At 44.1% G+C, this 23,006-nt stretch overlaps 1 protein-coding gene across 7 annotated transcripts in view; it reads left to right on the plus strand.

The window, feature by feature from the left end:
• The window catches only part of ARHGAP17 (Rho GTPase activating protein 17), a 90,047-nt gene that overhangs the window by 61,428 nt on the left and 5,613 nt on the right, over positions 1–23,006 (plus strand). Inside the window, exons 13-21 of one of the 7 annotated variants that reach the window (XM_082600497.1) lie at positions 2,021–2,101; positions 3,940–4,053; positions 6,532–6,623; positions 7,956–8,115; positions 9,806–10,039; positions 12,433–12,596; positions 19,088–19,693; positions 20,838–20,885; positions 22,672–22,686. In XM_082600497.1, coding sequence (XP_082456623.1) covers positions 2,021–2,101; positions 3,940–4,053; positions 6,532–6,623; positions 7,956–8,115; positions 9,806–10,039; positions 12,433–12,596; positions 19,088–19,693; positions 20,838–20,884 — 1,498 coding nt within the window. In that variant the 3' untranslated portion in view covers position 20,885; positions 22,672–22,686. Of the gene's footprint in view, positions 1–2,020; positions 2,102–3,939; positions 4,054–6,531; positions 6,624–7,955; positions 8,116–9,805; positions 10,040–12,432; positions 12,597–19,087; positions 19,694–20,837; positions 21,143–22,671; positions 22,721–23,006 lie in introns of those variants that run through there. The other 6 variants (XR_014291528.1, XM_082600496.1, XM_082600498.1 and 3 more) reach the window with 6 other exon arrangements.

A 23,006-nucleotide genomic window follows, 5' to 3' on the forward strand; every position in this document is an offset into this window, starting at 1 on the left:
GTCCGGGAAGCAGAGCAACTAAGCCCGTGCGCCACAACTACTGAGCCCACGTGCTGCAACTACTGAAGCCCGTACGCCTAGAGCCAGTGCTCCGCAACAAGAGAAGCCACCGCAATGAGAAGCCCACGCACCACAACGCAACTAGAGAAAAGCCTGCATGCAGCAGCAAAGACCCAACACAGCCAAAAATAAATAAATAAATAAATAAATAAATAAAACTAATAATAACATTAAAATAGTGTATTTAGAGCTGTGTGGGAAGTCAGCTGTGTAACGATATAATGTTACCATTATCAGTAACAATAGTTGATGCTTACTGAGCACTTACTGAGAGCTGAGTACCGTAGTAATCCTTATGCCCATTACTTCTTGTAGCCCATAATTAATGACATAAAAGGCAGAAGTTGTTGTTATCCTCCTTATACAGATGAGGAAACTGAGGCTGGGGGAGGAATGGCATCAAATAATTGGCAGAGCTGGAATTCAGACCCAGAACTCTCTGCCCCAAAGCTGGAGTTCCTGTTGTTTATCCCTTCCCCTCCATTCCCAGCTTCCGTCTGCCCGGAAGTAGTTGGTTTAGGCAAGGCCGTCTTGTTGCAAAAGTTCTAGAGGTTCCTCTCCAGCCGACCAGCCCACCTCCTTGTCAACTTGTCCCTCCCGGTTCTCCCTCCCGGTTCTCACTCGGAGGTGTCTTAATTCCTCACCTGTAAGGGAAGAGGAACACATCTCCCCTGCCCTTCCACTCCTCCCCCACCCGTCTTCAGATGCAGTCACCCGTTCCCATCAGATAAGCTGTGTGCTCCGATGAACTTTATGTCATCACTTGAACCAGGCATCTGAGCTTTTCTCCGTAGCTGTGGAGTGAGAGACTTTGTCCCCGGTAGGTGGTGAGGATTTTAAAGTCAGAGTAAGTCCTCGGTCTGGTTGTGTCCTTGGAACCCAGCCCAGGGCGCGGCCTGCCATGAGTGCCCGTGTTTGTGGGGCTGAAGGAATGGAACCTGCCCTCAGTGTCAGGTCAGGGTTCTAGGGTCTCGTATTGGGTGGGCCCCTTCGCTTCTCCTAGGCCTTGACTCTTCTCTCTGTTCTGAGACTCCCAAACTCATCCTGTGAGGAAATAAGCTGTAAAGGAAGGTATCCGTCCACTGGTGTGTCGCTTCTACACTTGAGAACTGTCATCCCCTCCCGGTGACACGTCGACTAGCTTCTAAAGTATAATCATGTTTAACCCCTACCCGAAGCTCTGCAGGCTGGTTCAGTTGTGGAGGAGGTTTTAAGTCCAAAGGCATGTCGTGTGGGCAACTTCGAACACTCTGTCCTGCTGGTGGGCAGAGTTGACTCTGCTTTGCAGGCTGTTTGGGCCTGTGAAAGCTTGCACGTTGAAACTCTACAGCAGAAGACCTCCTGCAGTTGCTTCACAACAGAAAGGGCTTCTTGGCCTGGAGCCTCTGAGCAGTACTGAGAGCAGGGAGAGACCCAGGGGTCTGGGTGCTGGGAGCATCTGGCTCCCCGAGGCTGTACGTGAATATACACATTTTCTAGACAGAATTTTCAGAATGTCTCCTGTGCGCCATGCATTGGTCTAGGCGGTCCCTCCTTGTTCTGCCTCTGAAGCCTCACGGTCACTTGGCAGAATTAACATTCTTATCCCCAGTTTGGCACATCAGGAGACTGAGTCTTGGCAAGGCTGACTAACTGCTCAGAGTATGTTAGTTAGTATTTGACTCCAAATTTCTTTCCCAAAAAATGGACTTTTAAAAAATTATTTATTTATTCATTTTTTTAAATTTTGGCTGCACCATACAGCTTATGGGATCTCAGTTCCCTGACCAAGGCTTGAACCCGGGCCATGGCAGTGAAAGTGCCAAATCTGATCCACTAGACCACCAGGGAACTCCCGCTGTGCTGTTTTCCAGCTGTGCTTTCTCTGTCAGTAGTGGCATCGCTGTTAATATAGCAGATGAACACAGGTATTCCTAAAATGAGTATTAATAAATGGTTATGAATAAATTTTTTTTCTCAGTGTACAAGATCAAGACAAAAAACTTCAGGATCTATGGAGAACATGTCAGAAGTTGCCACCACAAAATTTTGTTAACTTTAGGTATGTATGATTGGCATTCTGCAAATTAAGCCACCAAGCTACAGTGAAGAATGGTTTAATCCACAGCAGAGAGGCCATTTAATTCAAGCATGTTTGGCACATCAAAAAAATGCTCTGGAGAGTAACTCGGGTTTGCTGGGAATGGGATTTGATGTATATTACTGTGATGCATCTGAAGCACTTTGATTGTGTCTGGCATTAATAGGTAAGTTGCCTGATCATTTTATCGTTGCAGCTATTGGGGAAAAAAATTCTTGTAGAAAGGTTGACTCACAGTATGTTGGATTTGGGGTCTAAATTGTCCAGTATCTAAAAGGCAAAAATTAAACAGTAGCTGTTATTTCTGTAATATCTTTCGTATTCTGTAATATCTTTCATATATGCTACATAATTTATTTTAAGCAGAGCACAAATCATCCTACTAAATAAAATTTCAAGAAATGCAGATTATGTATTAGTTTATGGAATGATTACGTTTTTAGGAAATTTTACCATGGAATAAATTTCTAGAATTTAACCTCTATTTTCCCTTTGACTTAAAATATAACTTTGAAGAAGCATAGAGAGAAGGGTAAAAGGTAGCCCCAGGCAACAAAGTCATTTAAAACCAAAGAAAATGTTGTGAGAGGATTTGGTCCAAAATGACAAATACTTTGCTGGTGAAATTTCTGGTATGCCACTTGACCGTTAATTTCAGTCTTAGGTCCTGTCACTAAGCTAAGCTAAACATTCTCTTTTAATATCTTAACTCTCAGTTTTGCCCTATGAGTGCACTGATATTTATAATATTCCTTATTTGATTCATTTAACACACCCAGCTTGGAATTGCAGATACTCTTAGCCTATTTAGTGTCTTATGGTAGAAACTGAATTACAGTTCTTTTACTTTGGGATTTAGCCTTTTATTTTGTTTAACTTACTCATTAAAATTTTTACTAATTGTTTTTTGAATAGGGAGGACATTCCCATGGTTCAAAGTTCAAAGATGTACAGTGGAAAAAATCTCTCTCCTCTTCCTCTCTCCCAACCACCCTACTTCCTCTCCTGAGACACAACCTATTTTTTCAGTTTCTTATATATCCTGTCAGCAAGAGATGATACATATAGAATCAAATATACATATACATATACATACGTACAAACATTTCTTTCTCTCACAGCTTTCACTTTTTTTTAAAAACCAAATGGCAAAGTATATTATATACATCATTCTCCTCCTTGCTTTCTTTGCTTAGTATACATCCTGTAGGTTTGTCCATATCAGTACTTCTTACTTTTATATGACTGCATAGTACTCCACTGTGTGGCTATGTTTTAATTTATTTAATCAGCCCCCTATTGGTAGATAGTTGGGTTGTCCTTAATTTTTTGCTTTTATAGTGCTGTTCTTGTACATAAGAGAGTATATCTATATGATAGATTGGATATCTTCATAATTACAGCCTAAAGCATTTTCAAATACAGTTTCTTTTAAGCAATATACCTATACTATTTTTTTATTATGTTTGTATTAAAAACATTGATCCCATTGTTAATCATAGTATAATCTATTTCGGGATAGATAGGGCATAAAGGAGAAACGGATTAGAAATACACAGCATATAGAGATCGAATCTTTGAGGTTTACGTTTGACCTGTTTTCACCTTTCAAGCCCTAAACTATCTGTTCCATGAAACAAAGAACACACGCTTAACCCAAGCCCGATTTGGATTTAGTCATTTAACACCCTGCAGTTAGCACCTGAGCAGTCTGGGGCTGAGCGCCCCCCGGGCAGGGAGATACTATTCCTCCAAATATTTCAGAGTAGATGCTCTCCCCCTTCTCTTTTGTTCCATAGGTATTTAATCAAGTTCCTTGCAAAGCTTGCTCAGACCAGTGACATTAATAAAATGACTCCCAGCAACATTGCAATCGTGTTAGGCCCTAACTTGTTATGGGCCAAAAATGAAGGGTGAGTAATCATTTCCCATATCCTATTATTGTAACTTCTTTCCACCTGATGGGAACAATAGAAATCTAACTCACTTCTGAAGTTGATCTTTCCCTTTAGCTGACTTTCTCGGAGCACTGCTGTGAGCTGGGTGCTGTCCCAGATGCTGGTCGCACAAAGGTGTAGGAGACCTTGTCCCAGTCCTCAAGGGGCCCCAGTCCTGGGCAGCCAGGCAGGTGGACGGCTATAGTGCAGTGATAAGCTCCACATACACGTCTATGTATCACAGACGTTATAAAGGAGGAACACAGCTCAGGTTGAGAAGTTCAGGAGGCGATGGCACTTGAGGGGCTGATGGATGAATGGTTTCCCACGCGTGGGACCTGAATGAGCCCCGCACAGCGGGTGTGAAAGGGCCTGGTCTCTATGTTGGGTGGGGGCGGGGGGGAGCGTAATCATGTGGTCTCATGTAACTTGAGCACAGGGGCCATGAGGCTGTGGCTGAGGTTTATGGAGCTGGAGCCAGGTTAGGAAGGGCCTCACGTATCTTGCTGAGATGTTAGGAACTTATTTTACGGGTCATGGCAGGGAAGGGAGCATCAGAATTTCTCGGCAGAAGAATGACTTGATCAAATTGCATTTAGAAAGATAATTTGTTCGCATTGAGAGCTGTAGATTGACTGGAGGAGAGGGATCAGGGAGGTCAGCTAGAAAGCGTGTCTGGGAAATCACGTTGTTGTCTGCTCTGTTTGGTGGCATTATGATGATCCATTTAATCCTCGCAAGTTATCTTTTGGAGTTGGTGCTTTTGTCCTCACTTTTGCAGATGAGGATGCTGAGGCTTAGAGAGGACGAATAATTTGCTTAAGGTTGCACAGCAGGGAAATGGTGGGGCCCACGGAGTCTGTCCTTAAGCTTCACCACCCTTCCCTGCCCCCCGTCACTGCTGTTCAGCTTTGTAAAATCATGAGCGGTTCAAATTTCCATCAAAAAATGCAGGGACTTTCTGAATCAAAATCTTTCTATTTTTAACTCATTCATTCCCTCGTGTATGCTCACTCTTGTTTCAGAAAGTATTTATAAGATTCTTTACAAAGATCCAATGTCATAAAGCAAATGAAAGATAAGTGGATATAAAAGCTAACTACATAGTACGTCACATCTTATAGCAAATAAATTCCAGGAAGACCAAAGAGGTAAATATAAAGAGTGATATCATAAATATGGCAGGTTAAAAAATAAATAAATAAACATAAACACGGCAGGTAAATATTTATTAGCTTTTGGGATATAAATGAATTTTATAAACATAAAATCAGTTCTGGAAACAAATAGATTTAGCTCTATAACAGCTAGAAATTTCTGTAAGTCAGAAAGCTCCTTAAATAAATGGCAATTCACAAACTAGGAGTTCCTCAAAAAATATCCAGATATATAAAAAGGTCTTGAAATCAACTGACAAACAGTACCTCCTCAAAAAGAAAAATTTGCAAAGAACACAAGTGGACCGTTCCTCCCCAGTTCTAAGGTTCTAAGGTACGGGAGGGATCAGAATCCAGATGGGCAGAGGGAAGTGTGAACGGGTGGGGAGGGTAATTGACAGGCAGAGCTTGCATTTTAAGCTGGAACTTAAAAGGAGCTAGAACTTTCACCTGGTTGGAAATTGGGGTGAAAATGTTCTCCCCAATGGAAAGAGAGGTCAGAGTGCTAAAATGAGGGAGGAGATAGGTTTGGGGCAGTCAGGTATGGGATCCAGCCTATCAGGGATTCAGTGTCTTCATTTATAAGGCCTCAGAACAGTCCCCATGTTGTAAAAATTAAATGCAGGGAGGAATCTGAGGCTCTGAACATGGTAGGTGCTCAGTAAATGTCAGGCCCTTGCAGCTTGTCTGCTTTCCCGTGTTCTGACTCTGAACTGGATATGAACCCCTCAATAGCAGGAACAACGACTCTTCTTTATTTTCTTCCTGTGGGCCCTGGCCATTCGGACACAGTCAGCTTCTGAACATGCATCTTGGGACCAGTCCACATACGTGCGTGACAGCCTTAATAATATGTGTAAATGCGGGGGCCCAGGTCTTCTGATGATGAGAGGCACCCTGAAACACTGCATACGCTTGGCTGCATTCTAGGCAGAATGGGTTTGTGGTGATCTGGAGACTTAGAAGATGACTCCCAGGGGAAGGACTGTGCCAGTGGGTAAATGCAACCCTGTCCCCAAACAACTGAAAACCAGCATTCTGGCACACTGTTGGTCACTGACTTATGCCTAGTTGTTATCACAACACAGACTAAGAAGTGACAGCTGAGTGAGGGCAATTTTTCTTCCTGGGTGATCACTGCCACACCCCTAGGCCAGGGCCTTGTGCATTTAATTTTTGCATTCGTACTTAAATGTTTTATCCTTCTGATATAAAAAATTGAATTGCCCTGACTCAACCTGCAGAAATCAGAGGCTGCCTAGGGGAGGTGTTTTAACTTTGTGAACTTCCTTTGCAGAACGCTAGCCGAAATGGCAGCGGCCACATCCGTCCACGTGGTTGCTGTCATTGAACCCATCATTCAGCACGCCAACTGGTTCTTCCCCGAAGGTAACTGCCACTCCGAGTTCACTGACTCCAAAAGCACAATAATAGACAACAATAGTATAAAAAATCTTTTTAGGGGCTTTCCTGGTGGCGCAGTGGTTGAGAGTCCGCCTGCCGATGCAGGGGACGGGGGTTTGTGCCCCGGTCCGGGAAGATCCCACATGCCGCGGAGCAACTGGGCCCGTGAGCAATGGCCGCTGAGCCTGCACGTCCGGAGCCTGTGCTCCGCAACAGGAGAGGCCACAACAGTGAGAGGCCCGCGTACTGAAAAAAAAAAAATCTTTTTAAAGAAGCAGATACTTCAGTAATCCCTTCATGATTACATAATTGGCTTCACTTTTTCACATTTCTTTTTAGACTATTTGCATTCATATTTTGACAAAGCAGTAACCACGTTATTGTGTATTTCACTTTGTTTCACTCAACATGGATTCATTCATTCAGCCAGTGTATACTGGACACTCCCTAGGCGCATATGTTTGCTGGTAAGACATGCTGTCTTCCCTGGAGGAACTTGGTCACTGGAGAAGGAGGCTTCCTCATCAGAGAAACTGTAACACATGGCACATTAGAAGGAAGATGGATGGGGAATGAGTTGACGACTCATGCGGGGCACAAAGTGCCAGGGATTGCGTTATAGAAGAGGTGACACTGAATATGCAGGGATCCTCAGAGGTTCCGTGGCTCCCTTTGCGGGTACTGGTTGGTCAAGTGCTGGGAGTCTGGACCTCCCACCCCAGCTTTGCCCAGAGCAGCCCTGCTATCATCCTCTGGCGTGTAAGCTCCATGAGGCCAGGACACGCTCATCTTTTCTTTACCACTGACTTCCGCCGTCGAGAATCACGCCCCACTCATGTAAGGTTGCGCAGTAAATGTGTGATGGATGAATGAATATTGTCATTCTGTCAAGATTTCCTTTGAGAAAACGAGTCTTCAAAATCTGCTATAGGCAGTATGGAATTGATGTTGCCTTTTATTTCTATTTAATATCAAGCTGTAAATATCTTATTTTTTTATGATTCAGATAAGTAGAACCCATGCTCACATTCCTCTTCTGTATTCCATATTTTTTTTAACAAAAAGGAAAGCAGGGGAGTTGTGTGACTTGGATTCTGAATCATACCCCCTCCCCTATTTCTGGTTTTCTTATTTTACCCGCCACCCTGGTTTGGTAAACTGTCCTTTAAGAAGGTGAGAGTGCCCGGGGCTTCCACCTGTGAAATACTGAGGGCTTGTGGATAGAAAAATGAGGCTCCTATTCCAGTGGGGTGTTCTCAAGCTCCCTCAACTCCTGTGCCCTGTGTCTCATATACACTTGTTTCTTTCTTCTGGCAGAGGTGGAATTTAATGTATCAGAAGCATTTGTACCTCTTACCACCCCAAATTCCAATCACTCATCCCACACTGGAAATGACTCTGTCGACTCGGGGACCCTGGAGAGGAAGCGGCCTGCCAGCATGGCGGTGATGGAGGGGGACCTGCTGAAGAAGGAGAGGTGTGTGCAGAGCTATTGACTTTCACACCGGCAGTCGATGGCTTGGAGAGGAGTCGGTGGGCCCACCGTCCCTGGTCCTGCCTCAGTGGCCTTGCCACTAGAAGTGGCCTGCACCCAGGCCTGTTAGAGTCCAGCTAGTTTCAGGAATTCTGCTTTAGTCCATTGCAAACATTAATCTGACCCCAAAGTAGGTGTGTAGCTTGTCAGTTAACAATCATACCTGACGCATTCAAGCTTTACTTGGTGGTCTCTGATAAGCCCTACACGGTAGCATCACACACATGTTACAAATTCACCTAAATGTACTTGACTGGGGAAAAAGAAAGAAAAAGAAAAAAAAAATGTTAAGTATTGTGGACGTCTGTCCAGGAGTGAATGTGAGAACACCCCACCCCTCACAGTGACATGTGCGAGTTGGTGTTTGAAGACATATATTCTTAGTATAACCTGGCCCCTCATTGGAAGCCAACCATAGAAACCTCAGTGTTTGCCAATTCTGGAATCAAAAAAAAAGCCTGTGTTGGACTAGTGAGAGACAGTACTAGTCTCTATTGCTGGGCTTCTTGGGTGATTTGTGGGATTTTCAAAGGTTGTTAAGGCTATTTGTGATTTTTGCCTTCAGATGCTAATCTGTCCGACATGTGTGCTTAAGTGCCACTGTGTTCACCAGTAATGCTGAGTTAGACGTCATGTGCTTTTCTTGCATACATGCATTAATGTTACTGAAAATAGTTTTACATTAAAACTAAACAGCAAGCTCTTATTCTAATTGCCCAATCTTATAGTGTGGTCTGTTTTTTGTTTTGCCTTTTTTAAAAAAATTTTTTTTAAACCCATAACAAAGGAAAAAGCTTTACTTTTCTATTCTGTCACTTCTCTGAACCCACATTCCCACATTCAGAAGTGCTTCCTGATGACAAACTCTGTCCTCCACAGAATTAGCCTTTATGTATTTTAAGTTACAAAATGGAATGTTACGGGTCTAGTTAGCACGCAATAAACAGTTCTTAGCCATCTTCCTGGATGGATTCCCCCCGCCAACTGACCCAGTAGCCACAAGCTCAGGGAGCCATGTGTCTTTTTATTTTTTGAACTGGAAAAAAGTGTTAAAGTTCATACACCAGTGGGCTTCAGTGAAAAGTGAATATCCCTTCTAACCTGTCCTCCAACCACCATCCCCTTCCCAAAAGCAACTATTTTTCCAATCCTACACATCCTTTCAGATACATTCTTTGCATACGCATAGACCAGTGTTTGTACATCTCAGCTTAAGAGGCAGTGCGATGTGACAGCCTTACGTTGCCACTGGTGGCACTTCTGCACTCAGCTTCTACCTTGATGCCCAAACACACAGGTTTGAGATAATCGCCTTGCACATCATACTATGGAAATAAAAACACAAACATGATGTCACTTACTCAAGATGAAGCCTGCCCGTTGGCTTTCAGCTGCTCATACCCACTTTGAGAAAGGGCATCGATGAGTAACACGTCCAAGTTTAAAGCCCACTTGAGTTGCTTGCCTGGGTAACAGGAGTGACCATTAATCTGGTCCTTGCCGCTTCATTGCATGCTGGGCAACTTGGGTGGCTGTCCCTGCGTGTGGGGTTTTACACACAAGGACCCATGGGCTTCTGTGTCAGTAGTCCGCTTGCATGGTGTGTTGTTGACTGTTTCTTCTCTCTGTGTAGCTTTGGTGTGAAGCTTATGGACTTCCAGGCTCACCGGCGGGGTGGCACCCTAAATAGAAAGCACATATCCCCTGCTTTCCAGCCGCCACTCCCGCCCACAGATGGCAGCACCTTGGCTCCAGCGGGCCCAGAGCCCCCTCCCCAGGGCTCTAGGGCCGAAAGCAGCACAGGGGGTGGGACTGTCCCCTCCTCTGCGGGCATACTGGAGCAGGGGCCCAGCCCAGGCGACAGCAGGTAAGGAGGCCAGCATCTGCTGGCAGTGGGTGCCAGACACCCCAGCCTTCTTGCAGGCGCTGGCCTGTGGGCATGGCCTCCATGCCCCAAGGATCACTAGGCATGGAGTGAACCACCTTTGCCTTCACTCCTCCGTTGGCGAAGGATGGAAAAAAAGACTGCAAATTGCTTGCTTCCTTTCCTGTTTTCAAAAGAAAGCAACATTTGTTTGCATTCTTTACCATACTGCTTTGGGGCTGGAAGCCAGAAGCCGATAAGTGTCTAGCAGTCTTATAAGCCTCTCTTACCTGTTTGATGTGTACTCGTTGTTCGTGTACCATTTGCTTGTTGTCATTCAGTATGCTAACTAGTAAACATTTGAATGCAACAAGTTAGTGAAGTTATTATATTCCTGGCATTCACTCACTCATCCATTCATTCATCTGTCCATCCATTTATCCATCATTCATCCATCCATCCATCCATCCATCCATCCATCCATCCAATCAGATTTACTGAATAACTGAGTACTGAATAATATGTGCTGCCTCTGCTCTACTGAGCATCCCCCCAACCCCCCCCCTGGCTTTCAGTCTTGTAGAGCAGGTGATACATGAGTACAAGGTAGAAAATGTGATGATAGGTTTTCTTAAAAAGCTCTTTTGTTGCTTCACCTTTTGATTAACCACCTGGAGCGGACTAAGAATATATAGCAACTTTAAGGAAAAATACCTTTGAAGTTGAGACCTTTATTTAATTTGCACAAATTCAGTTCTCCACTCTGACCCAGGCAGATGACCACCAGAGGCCACTTCAGGTGGTATCTCAGGTCATACAGCACTGGCAGCTGCTGTAAAAGATGAGCCCCTCTAGTACGTGCTAACATTTTTATTGCATTTGGTCTACCTTGGCCACCTATAAAGCACTAAATGATTATATATAAAGTAAAATAAATGATAAAACAAGGATGGCCTGTTAATCGTGTACTTTTTTTCCGCCCAGAGGTGACTTTGCCTTGGGAGAACTCCCTTACCTCTTCTTCTTTGGGTGGAGAGAGAGTGCCTCGTGCTGTGTGAAGCTAGCTGCTTAGGAGATCGGAATCTCGTTAAATCCTTATAGCTGAACTCTGAGGACTTTGTGCATTCCTGAATACCTTTCTACCCGTATAATTTGAGGAAATTCACTTTTTTGGTTAAAAATATCTAAGGCTTCAAACTCCCTAGTGCTTCATGTGCACGTCGTAAGCTCCACGTTGGTCTTTCCATAACTGCTACCACACATGTATTCGTTTGGGCTTAAATCTTCTTCTTGGAGAAAAAAAAGTCTTAGCAAACTCTTACACATTTTCATTTACCTGTAGTGTTCAATTTGTTTAATCAAGGCTAAATATATTATTTAAGACAATAATTAGTCTTCACTGCAGAAGGACAAATAGAATGTCAGTTATCAATTTGCTCTTTGTTCTTTTGCTCTGTAGATATTTTTGTGTACGTCTCACTAATGCCATTTACTCTTTGGTGACCTTGACAAATTGTAGCTATAAAGTTCAGTATAAAAAGTTCTGAGCCAGGGCTTCCCTGGTGGCGCAGTGGTTGAGAATCTGCCTGCCAATGCAGGAACACAGGTTCGGGCCCCGGTCTGGGAAGATCCCACATGCCGCGGAGCACCTAAGCCCGCGAGCCACAACTACTGAGCCTGCGCATCTGGAGCTTGTGCTCCACGACGAGAGGCCGCGACAGTGAGAGGCCCGCGCTCCGCGATGAAGAGTGGCCCCCGCTTGCCGCAACTAGAGAAAGCCCTCGCACAGAAACGAAGACCCAACACAGCCAAAAATAAAATAAATAAATAAATAAAAATTTTTTAAACTTAAAAAAAAAAAGTTCTGAGCCAGGAATTAGGAAGCCTGAGCTCTGATCCCTACTCCAGTATTAACCAACTCTGGGCCCTGAGCAATCATTTAGCCTCTCAGAGTTTCTCTTTCCTGAAGTCCAAATTATTGATAATAATTGAGCACTTTGTAATTTAGAGTAGTGTTAGTATTTTGCTATTGCATTTGCTTAGTTTTGTGCATTGTATATGACAAAATCGCATTATTTTGAAGTCCAAAAACCCTTTCATGTTTTTAAATACTGCCCAATTTAAGTGCAAGCACACTAGAACTTGAAATGGCCTCTATCATGATATTTAAGTGGCAGAGTAGTTGGAAGATAGTCTGATGCCATGAATCTCATAAAATATGTGGTCCTGTGTGGCACCAAATATTAGCTTCACAGACCCAGTGTGAGCTATTTAAAATTTCAGATCACCTCCTTGCCCGCTGCAGTGAAAACTCTAGCTGGAATCTGATATTTTAGCATGTTTAGCTTTTCTAGCTGGGAGTGCCTGACATCTAACTTGGCTTCTGCTTCCCTTAGTCCTCCAAAGCCCAAGGATCCTACGGCTGCACCTGCACCCGGGAGAAACAGCAGTCAGGCGGCCCCCGGCCAAAGCCAGGCCCAGGCCACTGGCGGCTCCCATCAGCTCTCTGTGGGCCCTACGCACAATTCCGCCGGCCCGAGCCCTCACACGGTGCGCCGAGGTAAGTCACCACCTTTACTCTGCACCCTTGGGGAGGTATGTGCAAACCTTCCTGGGTCGGTGCAGGGGTCAGGTTGAGAACCTTGTTCCGACGGTTCCATGTCTGTTATAAAATGGCGAGCAGAAAAAACAGTCGTTAAGGAAAAGAATCAATAAAGGGAGATGGAAAAATGGGGAACAGGAAAGCAGACATTTAAGGATATGTTCAAGCTACAAAGCTTAACAAACAGTCATTTCTCCAGACACGCCCCCCATTTTCCAGGAATCTGGTGCTCCAAGCCCTCGCTCTGTTTTGGAACTGCCACAGCCTGGCCTCTGTCCCAGCCAGGCTTCGTGAGTCTGGGAGCACTCGTGCCCTCTGGATTGGGATCAGGGCCTTCTAGTTCCCTATTCACATGTAATCTGAACTGCTCCCACTTATGCCCTCGTGGTCCTCCACCCAGCAGCCAGGGAAATGGCTGTTTTTTCTTTCTTTCTTTCTTTCTTTAAATGAATGAAGGGTTCTTTAAATTCTATAGTGCTTTACAATTTTCAAAAGTTTCACACAAATGATTTCATATAATCCCATAATAACCCCTCCTTTTTTTTTCTCTACTCCTATCTTGCCCCTTCCCCCTTCCCTCTCCCCACTGGAACATTGCCTATGTCTGTGAATCTGCTTCTTTTCTGTTTTATTCACTAGTTTGTTGTATTTTTTAGATTCCACACATAAATGATATCACATAGGATTTGTCTTTCTGTCTGACTTATTTCACTCAGCATAATGCCCTCCAGCAGGGGGTAGCTTTAAAACACAAGGCAGAGCGTGTCATCCTGGCTGAAGCTCTCCAGTGCCTTCCATGCAGACCTCCCACCACGCACCCTGCGTGGCCTGGCCTCGTGGTCTGGCCGGGCCGCCTGTGAGCCCAGCTCCTCCCCTGCCCCCTCACTCACTTCAGCCTCGCTGGTCTGCACTCTGCCCCTCAGTGCACTAACCTTATTCCCTCTTCAGAGCTTCCACACGTGTTCTCTTACAGAACATTCTGTCCCACATCTTCACATGGTTCCTTCTTTTTTATTTTATCGGGGTAAGAACACAACATGAGATCTACCCTCTTAAATATTTGTGTACAGTATCCAGTACTGTACTCTTAAGTGTACAATACAGTATTGTACTATAGGCACAATGATGTAAAGCTACCTGACATAACTGAAACCTTATGCCTATTGAATACCAGCTCTCCATCACTCCCCATCTCTACTCTATACCCCCAGCCCCTGGCAACTCCCATTCCACTCTCTAAGAGTTTGACTATTTTAGATACTTCATGTAAGTGGAATCGTGCAGTATTTGTCCTTCTGTGACTGGCTTATTTCACTTAGTATAATGTCTTTAAGGTTTGTCCATGTTGTTATATATATGACAGAATTTCCTTCCTTTTTAAGGCTAAATAATATTCCATTTTATATATACACCACATTTTTTTAATCCAGTCATCTGTCAATGGGCATATAAGTTGTTTCCATGTCTTGGCTATTGTGAATAATGATGCTTCAGTGACCATGGATGTGCAAATAATCTCTTCAGGATCCTGATTTCAGTTCATTTGGATAAATACCCAGAAATGGGATTCTTGAATCAATATGATAGTTCTATTTTTAATTTTTTTTAGGAGCCTCCATACTGTTTTCCATAATGGCTGTACCAATTTACATTCCCACAAATAGTGTATGGGAGTTCCAGTTTCTCCATATTCTCACCAGCACTTGCTGTCTTTTTTTTTATATTAGCCATTCTAACAGATGTGACGTAATATGTCGTTTTGGGGTTTGATTTGCATTTTCCTGATTGTTAGTGATGTTGAGCACCTTTTTATATGCCTGATGGCCATTTTTATGTCATCTTTAGAGAAATGTCTATTCAAGTCTTTAGTCCATTTTATTTATTTATTTATTTTTGGCTGTGTTGGGTCTTCGTTGCTGCACACGGGCTTTCTCTAGTTATGGTGAGCAGGGGCCACTCTTTGTTGTGGTGTGAGGCCTTCTCACTGCGGTGGCTTCTCTTGTTGTGGAGCACGGGCTCTAGGCACACAGGCTTCAGTAGTTGTGGCACGTGTGCTCAGTAGTTGTGGCTCACGGGCTCTAGGGCTCATGCTCAGTAGTTGTGGCACACGTACTTAGCTGTTATGCGGCATGTGGGATCTTCCTGGACCAAGGCTTGAACCCATATCCCCTGCATTGGCAGGTGGATTCTTAACCAGTGTACCACCAAGGAAGTCCCTTTAGGCCATTTTAAAATCAGGTTGTGGGGCTTCCCTGGTGGCGCAGTGGTTGAGAGTCCGCCTGCCGATGCAGGGGACACGGGTTCGTGCCCCGGTCCCGGAAGATCCCACATGCCGCGGAGCGGCTGGGCCCGCGAGCCATGGCCGCGGAGCCTGTGTGTCCGGAGCCTGTGCTCCGCAACGGGAGAGGCCACAGCAGTGAGAGGCCTGCGTACAGCAAAAAAAAAAAAAAAAAAAAAAATCAGGTTGTTTGTGAGACTTCCCTGGTGGTCCAGTGGCTAAAGACTCTGTGCTCCCAATGCAGGGGGCCTGGGTTCAATCTCTGGTCAGGGAACTAGATCCCACATGCCACAACTAAGACTTTGCATGTCGCAACTAAAGATCCCGCATGCCACAACGAAGATCTCGCATGCAGCAATGAAGATCCCTGTGTGCCGCAACTAAGATCCAGTGCAGCCAAATAAATAAATAAATTTTTTTAATTTCTTTTTTTAAAAATCAGGTTATTCATTTCTTTGCTATTGAGCTACAGGAGTTCTTTATATACTTTGGACATTAACACCTTATCAGATACATGGTTTGAAAATATTTTCTCCCATTCTGTAGGTTGCCTTTTCATTCTGTCGTTTCCTTTGTTGATTGTACCAAAGCTTATTAGTTTGATGTAATCCCACACATCTATCTTTGTTTTGTTACCTGTGCTTTTGGGGTCATATCCATGAAATCACTGCCAACACAAATGTTACCAAGCTTTCACTCCTTTTCTTCAAGGAGTTTTACAGTTTCAGGTCCTATGTTTAATCCATTTTGAGTTGACTTTTGTGTATTGTGTAAGATAAGGGTCCAATTTCATTCTTTTGCATGTGGATATCCAGTTTTCCCAGCATCATTTGTTGAAGAAACTATCCTTTCCCCATTGTGTATTCTTGGTAGCCTGTCGAAGATCAATTGACTGTATAGGCATGGATTTATTTCTGTTCTCTCTATTCTGCGTCACACATGGTTCCTCCATCATTCAGGTCTCAGCTCAAAGAGTACTTCCCTCGTGAACCCTCCTTGACCACCCAGTCTGAACTGATGACCACCTGCCAACCCCACCACTCACATAAATTATTCTCTGTCACATCACTCTATTTCTCTCAGAGCCTTTTCCTCCATCTGAAATTTTTTAATTTGTTTTTTAGCGTATTGCCAGTCTCCCCTAGTAGCTCTTAAAGAGCTGGGATTTTACCTGACTCATGCACTCCAGTATTCCTAGCCCTTGTCCTGTGCCTGTCACAGAGAGGGCACTCAAATATGTGTGGTCTGAAAGCTTCAAGTGCCTCTTAGATCTAGAACAACTTGGGATGATTTAGCTGTCCCCCACCATCTGGGACACTTGACAATGTCCAGAGACGTTTTTGGTTGTCACAAGCAGGGAGGGGAGTGGTATTGGCATCTAGTGGGTAGAGGCCCGGGATGCTGGTAAACATCCTACAATGTGCAGGGCAGCCCCCAGCAACAAAGAACTATCTAGCCCAACATGTCAGTACTGCTGAGGTTGAGAAACTCTGGTCTAGAAAGGGACATGATTTACTGAAAATGCTTCTAAAGCCAATTAAATTCCATGTGAACCATGGTACCCTGTCTTAACTCCCAACTGCATTTATCGGAGGATGGATAATCTTCAATATGAAATGACATATATATTTAAAAATTTTTTGAATTTTATATAATTTTAGACTTAAAGGAGAGTTGCAAAGATAGTATAGAAAATGCCCATATAGTCTTCACTGAGCTTCTCTTAATTTTACTATCTCACAGAACAACTACTGAAATCAGGAAATTAACACTGATACAGTATTATTAGCTAAACTTCAGGCTTTGACCAGATTTCTGAGTTTTTCCAGTAAAGTTTTCTTTCTGTCCCAGTATCAATCCAGAATCCCATGTTGCATTTTCTTTTAAGATGTACGATACAGTGTGATGACTTAATATATGTATACATTGTGAAATAATTACCACAGTCAAGTTAGGGGGTTAATATCCAACATATATAAGAAACTCATGCAATTCAATAGCAAAAAAAACAGATAATTGAAAAATGGGCAAAGGATATATTTCTGAGTCCATATCACTTTAATATCTCCTCTGTAACCAGGACTGGGGAAATAGAATAAATAACAGTTTTGCTATTGAAAAATCTTAAGAAGGCTTTCCTCTGAGCCACCACCACCTTTGTCTGTATCCCAACTGGTGCTCAAGAGAAATTAGGTCTTTTCTACCTGGATTCCAGGTAGAGCCCTGCTTTCAGGTTGAGGTTCCTTCGTAGCCCCATTCGGAGTCTTTCCTGCTTCCTTTTTCCTGCAGTCATAGATCTCAGGAAGAGATTGATCCTTTGTGTGCCATCCCCCACCCTGGCTCAGCCTCCCAGCACCTTCATGGTGGCCTTAGACAAGGCCTGCCTTTCTCCCAGCCTGGCCTCCATGTTAGACGTGACCAATGTGGGACTTGAGCCTTATCACGCTACTCTCATGCTTCCTCTTCTAATTCCCTCTGCTCCCTTAAGTGTCAGGAATGATCTTTTATTCAATATGAATTTATAATTAACATTGCTTAGAACAGAGAGCTAGAAACTTTTCTTTTCAAGTTGCTTATGATAACCAGAGTGTGGCTAATATTCCAGATTCCTTTGTCAGCTGGTTGGTTGTTTCTGTGGGAAAAGCTCTTCCCAGTTCTGGGATCAGAAGTTCTAGGCCAGTAGAGTAGACTTTATACTCTTTTCATTCCTGAACCCTGGCCCCTATGAGCAGGAAGCCAGGCAGTGAAGGAAGGAGGAAGAGGGAAAAAAGAGTCCAAGGAGTCCACAGGACATGGTGTGAGCCTCTGTTCTGCTCCGTACTGGCTGTGTGACCTTTTACAAACACTTGACCTCTCTGAGCCTTGGTTTTCTGCACCGTGAAATGGATATAACAATGCCTGTTTTGTGGTGTGCTTGTGAGACTTAAATGAGACAGTCTATGTAAAGGGCCCAACTTGGTGCTGGTCATGTGTTAGGTGAGTGATACATGTTCATTTCTTCCCTTCGTTTCCCTCTCCCTTCCTTAGGCGATTAGTAAGAGCTCAGCAGAACTTGAAATATGCTAAAGTCTCTCCTTTCCACCCAACCTCTCAGCCCAAACCCAGTCTCCAGACTTGTTTTTTCTACCTGCCTTACCATTCTCAGTACCAGATTCCCACCACCAGTGATGCTGATCTCAGCTGGTGTAGGGAGGAGACGGATGTGATTCCGCTCTCCTGAGAGCCGAATCTAAGGCGATCATCCAGATTTGTACTTTTATCTAGAATATATCTATTAGCACAAATGATTCTGGAATTCATAGAATTTCTGTTATAAAAAAAATCAAGTCCTCTAGGAGAAGATGGCTTAGAGCAAGGGGTCCATGGTTATGTACAGGCAGACCAGTCGTGCTTAGGGGTCCCCCCCCCCACCGCTTAGCTGCTCTTGCTTCTCTGTGTCTCTCCTCATGAGAGAAGGTCGCTGTCAAGTGGGCTTTGAGCAGAGACTCCATGTAGGCGGGGCGGCCTCCATTAACTGAGTTTTCTAATTATTCAACTTTTAAAATGACAGGTCTGTAAAGACCTATAGGTGTATAATGTACTTTTAAAAAATAACCTTTTTATTTTGGAATAATCTTAGATTTACGGGAAAGTTGCAGCGATAGTCTGGAGTTCTCACATACCCCTGACCCACTTTCCTCTGCTAACATCTTACATCACCACAGTACATTTATCACGGCTAAGAAACCAACGTTGGTACATTAGTACTCACCAAACTCATTTTGTTCAGATGTCACCGGTTTTTCCTCTAACAGCCGTCTTCCGACCCCTGCTGGCCCCCACCCAGAAGAACACAGGGCATTTAGTCATCACGTCTCCTTACTCTCCTCTGGCCTGTGACGGTTTCTCCGTCTTCCCTTGTTTTCTCACGGCCTTGACCGTTCTGGGGAGTGCTCGCATTTTAAAGACAGTCTCTCAATTTGTGTTTGTCAGATGCTTTTTTCACGGTTAGACTAAGTTGGGGGAGGAGGACCACGGTGGTGAGGTGCCACCAGCTGGCGTCGTATTGGGAGTGGGCCTGGGTGCTGATCTCAGCTGGCTTACACGGTGACATCAACCTCGGTACCCTGGCCCAGGGGGCGTTGGCCATCACCGTGCTGCTCTTCCTGAGAGGTGTTTTTCCTTTGTGCAGCTGTTAAGAAACCTGCTCCAGCACCCCCGAAACCTGGAAACCCGCCTCCTGGCCATCCCGGGGGCCAGAGTTCTCCAGGAACATCTCAGCATCCACCCAGCCTGTCACCAAAGCCGTCCACCCGAAGCCCTTCCCCCCCAACTCAGCCGCCCGGCCAGGCCCCAGGCCAGCCCTGCGCCACCTCGCAGCTCTCCGCACCCCGGAGATACTCCAGCAGCCTGTCTCCGATCCAAGCCCCCAACCACCCGCCGCCGCAGCCCCCCACGCAGGCCACACCGCCGCCAGCGCTCACCAAGCCAGGCAGCCAGGGCCCGCCGGCCCCCGGGGCCACGCCCGGTGAGCCCGGACTCGAGCAGTCCTCCCACACCCCTCCCCAGACGCCGACGCCCCCCAGCACTCCGCCCCTAGGAAAACAGAACCCCGGCCAGGTGGTGAGTAACCCTGAGACCACGCAGCCACACGCTGGAACCTTGCCGAGACCGAGACCAGTACCAAAGCCGAGGAACCGGCCCAGCGTGCCCCCACCCCCTCATCCTCCTGGCGCCCACTCCGCCGGGGATGGCAGCCTCAACATCGCAGCTCCCACCTCCTCCAAAATAGTCACGGGTAAGTGGGAAGTGGGTTCAGACATTTCCCCCTGTCCAGTCTACCTGGCTTTTTACTGCTCCCCCTCATTTAGGCTTCGGTTTATATCAGGGGTTGGCAAACTACCACGCAGGACAGATCTGGCCCTCAGCTTGTTTTTATAAATAAAGTTTTATTGAAACACAACCACACCCATTTGTTGACATATTCTTTCTGGCTGTCATGCTAAAACAGCAGAGTTGTGTAGTCCTTTCAGAGGTCATATACTTCCAGAGCCTTCAAAGTTACTACTTCGCCCTTGAAGTTTGCCAACCCCTGATGTATAGGTTCACTATGTGTTTAAGAGCCATCTACATTTACATTTTTCTAGGTATAATGACCTGGTAATCCAGGTGGAAGGTATTGTACAACTTGAGCATGACATCCATTTCTTAGTGAATCCCTCATTAAAATGCTTATTTTCCTTTTAAGAGTAAAAATATTCATAGAAATTGAAGCATTTCAGGTATAATCTTAAAAAACGTGATTTGTGCCACATTGGATGCTCTGGGAAGGGAGATTTGGGACATGATCATATGAGAGTGCCAGCCTCTAGTGGCAAAGGACAGAAGAATCAATATTTCCTCATAATTGCATGGAAATCTGTTTTGGGTATTGGTGATTGTACAGATTTTACCTACCTAATGGGGTATTTTTTTTATAGACAGTCTAGAACATGACCATTTTCTTTAATTATGATTCTTTTAAAAATTTCCATCCCAAGTGCTCTAATTTACTATTTGATTTAAGGATGGGATGGATAGATTTTTTTTAGTGTGTTTTCTTAAAATGGTAATTAGGAGCTTTGAATCATTTCTTAGAACAGCCTAGTTTTAAATTTTCCTAAGTGGAGCCATTTTTAGAGAAGTAGCTGAAATATACCTCTGGGCCCTCCAAGCATCCTGAATGACATCTCTGCTGAAAATGAGCAAAGGATACACCCCACACTGGTACCCTAAATGATGAGGGTTAACCGACTAGTCTTTCTTTTGATAACTTTTTTTTTTCAGGAATATAATGCGTGATTTGTGTGTGTTATAAATTGTTAACTTTTTTCTGATGACACTTCAGCTTTTATGTTTAAAAAAACAAAGCCACATTGGTTTGTTTGTTTGTTTCCCAATAGATGCCCTTCCTAGCGCCCTCACAGGTGGGGAAGGTTTCCAGGACTAAGGTCTGTAACCACCCCCAAGCAGCTTCCTGCAGCTCCAAATGCTCCTGCTTAGCCGTGTTTTGCATACGTGCTTTTGACTTTGTGCTCAGGAGCAGCCATCTGACCCCCTGCCATCCATTCTCTAGACATCACTTTTGTTTTTATCAGAAGCACTTTGAGCTGCAATGCTTCGAATTCAAGAGGTAGATGTCAGTAGATTGCAAGCCCGATTTCAAGCCGCTCAGATAAGATACTAAGAAATGTCTCCTTTCTTTTTGGTAAGACTTTCACAAGCATTCTGCTCTTTTCAGCGTGATTTCCCTCTCATTGATTGGCTCATCAGCATACATCCAAAGAGGTCTCGGGTGCAGTTAGCACGGAAAATTGAGTCCCTTGTGTCTTGAGCTTTAATTTTTAATTTTATCTCTTAAGTGCAAGTTAACTGCATGGAGCTTCTTAATTTGGTGTTTGAATTTCTCAGAACCGCCCCCCCAAAAAAAAAAACAATCTTCCTCCAAAGATCCCACACTAAATTTCTTTGCATTCTGGCATGCTTACATTTTGCTTTCTTAAACCATATGAGCTTTTTGAAAGGTACTGTGAGGCTCATCTGAATCTTGCCTTTAGGTCCACACTTAGACGGAATAAGCCTCTCGTTACTGCTTTAATCAGCTGATCTGAGCCTTAAGCCTTCAGTGGACTACTTAGCCAGAGTTTTCACATCTTTGGTCTGAGGAAGACTTTTCTATAGATACCAGAAGGGGAAAACAAGAATGCGATCTTTACAGCACAGAGGAGGGCACAAAGGCATGATTCCGCCTTCCTGACTCCTAGTTGATGAACCCAAAAGTCTGTGGTTGCCCAGTTGGGTGTGAAAATCACAGAGTGAAATGACTAAACCCTAATTAAGGCTGAGCCTTTTAACACTTCAATACTTGTGACACATCAGAATTTTATTCCCAGATCTTCCCTTTTATTTAGATGAAAGACTACAGACCAGAATTACGTCTGCTCTTTAATACCATTTTGACCTGGGGTGTATTTATTTCAGAAGCTTATTTTATTGATCTGCTGTAACACTGCAGTGCTGTGTACTTTGACACTTGTCAGATAAGTGAAATTTGATATTATAAATACTTTTCCTTAGGATATTAGCTAAATATTTTAAAACCACTCTGCACTTCGAATTCTCCTAACTCAAGAAATTACAGGTCACCACCATTATCTTTGTATTACAGAATTACTTTTTAATTTCTTAAAATCCCCTGGATTGCCATTAAGAGTACACAAAAGGCCAGCATTTAGAATTTATGAATATGCTCCTGTTGTTCATGCTGCTATTAAGCAATCTTGGATATAGCCATTGGGTATTTCAAGAAGAAAAAAATGTCACTTCCCTAGACAGGTAGTCCTTTATTATGACATCATGTTTTCACTTGGAAAACTCTAGACAGACAAATTCCTGAGAACAGGTTATTCATTTAGAGCATTTAATCTTAAAAATTGAATTAAGGCCTGGGGATTAAGATAAACTCTTGGGGGGTGATTACTGCTGCTAAACAGGTTTGACAGCCAATTTGTGGCAGCTCAGCACCAGCACCAGAGAAAGGAGGGATTCTGCTGTCATTGTGAATCTCTTCCTAATTTGTTTCTCTAGAAAGCAGTAGGAAAAAGAAAAAAAGAAAGAAAGAAAAAGAAAGCAGTAGGAGTTTAGCTTTCCAAGGAAAAGAGTTTACATCTTGCTGTTTTTAAAGTAATAGATTTTAGCCAAGAGTGTTCTAATTTAACATTTTATTAAATAATTTAGATGTATGACCTGCCATATTCAGTAGGAACTGAAATTGGAATATTTAATGGTAAGGAAAAGGCACCTGATTGGCCAAAGCATTTTTGCTGCTTGATGATCATATTTGTGCACTAATGCCTGATATTAACCGGTCACTCTAACCCTGCCTGCTTGCACCCCTACTAATAGTGCATGTGCTAAAGGAGGCTGGCTTTGTTCATGCTTGCTGCCAAGTACTCTGAATACTAAGCGCGTTCACAGCCATGCAACACGTCATCACCAGGCTGGCCTTGTTACCTCTTTAACTTCCAGTCTTTTCTGTACTGGGCAGGCTTGAGGGGTAGTAGAAAGAGCAC

Source organism: Mesoplodon mirus (genome assembly GCF_964341445.2).
Source record: "Mesoplodon mirus genome assembly, chromosome: 15".
Classification (NCBI taxonomy): Eukaryota; Metazoa; Chordata; class Mammalia; order Artiodactyla; family Ziphiidae; genus Mesoplodon; species Mesoplodon mirus.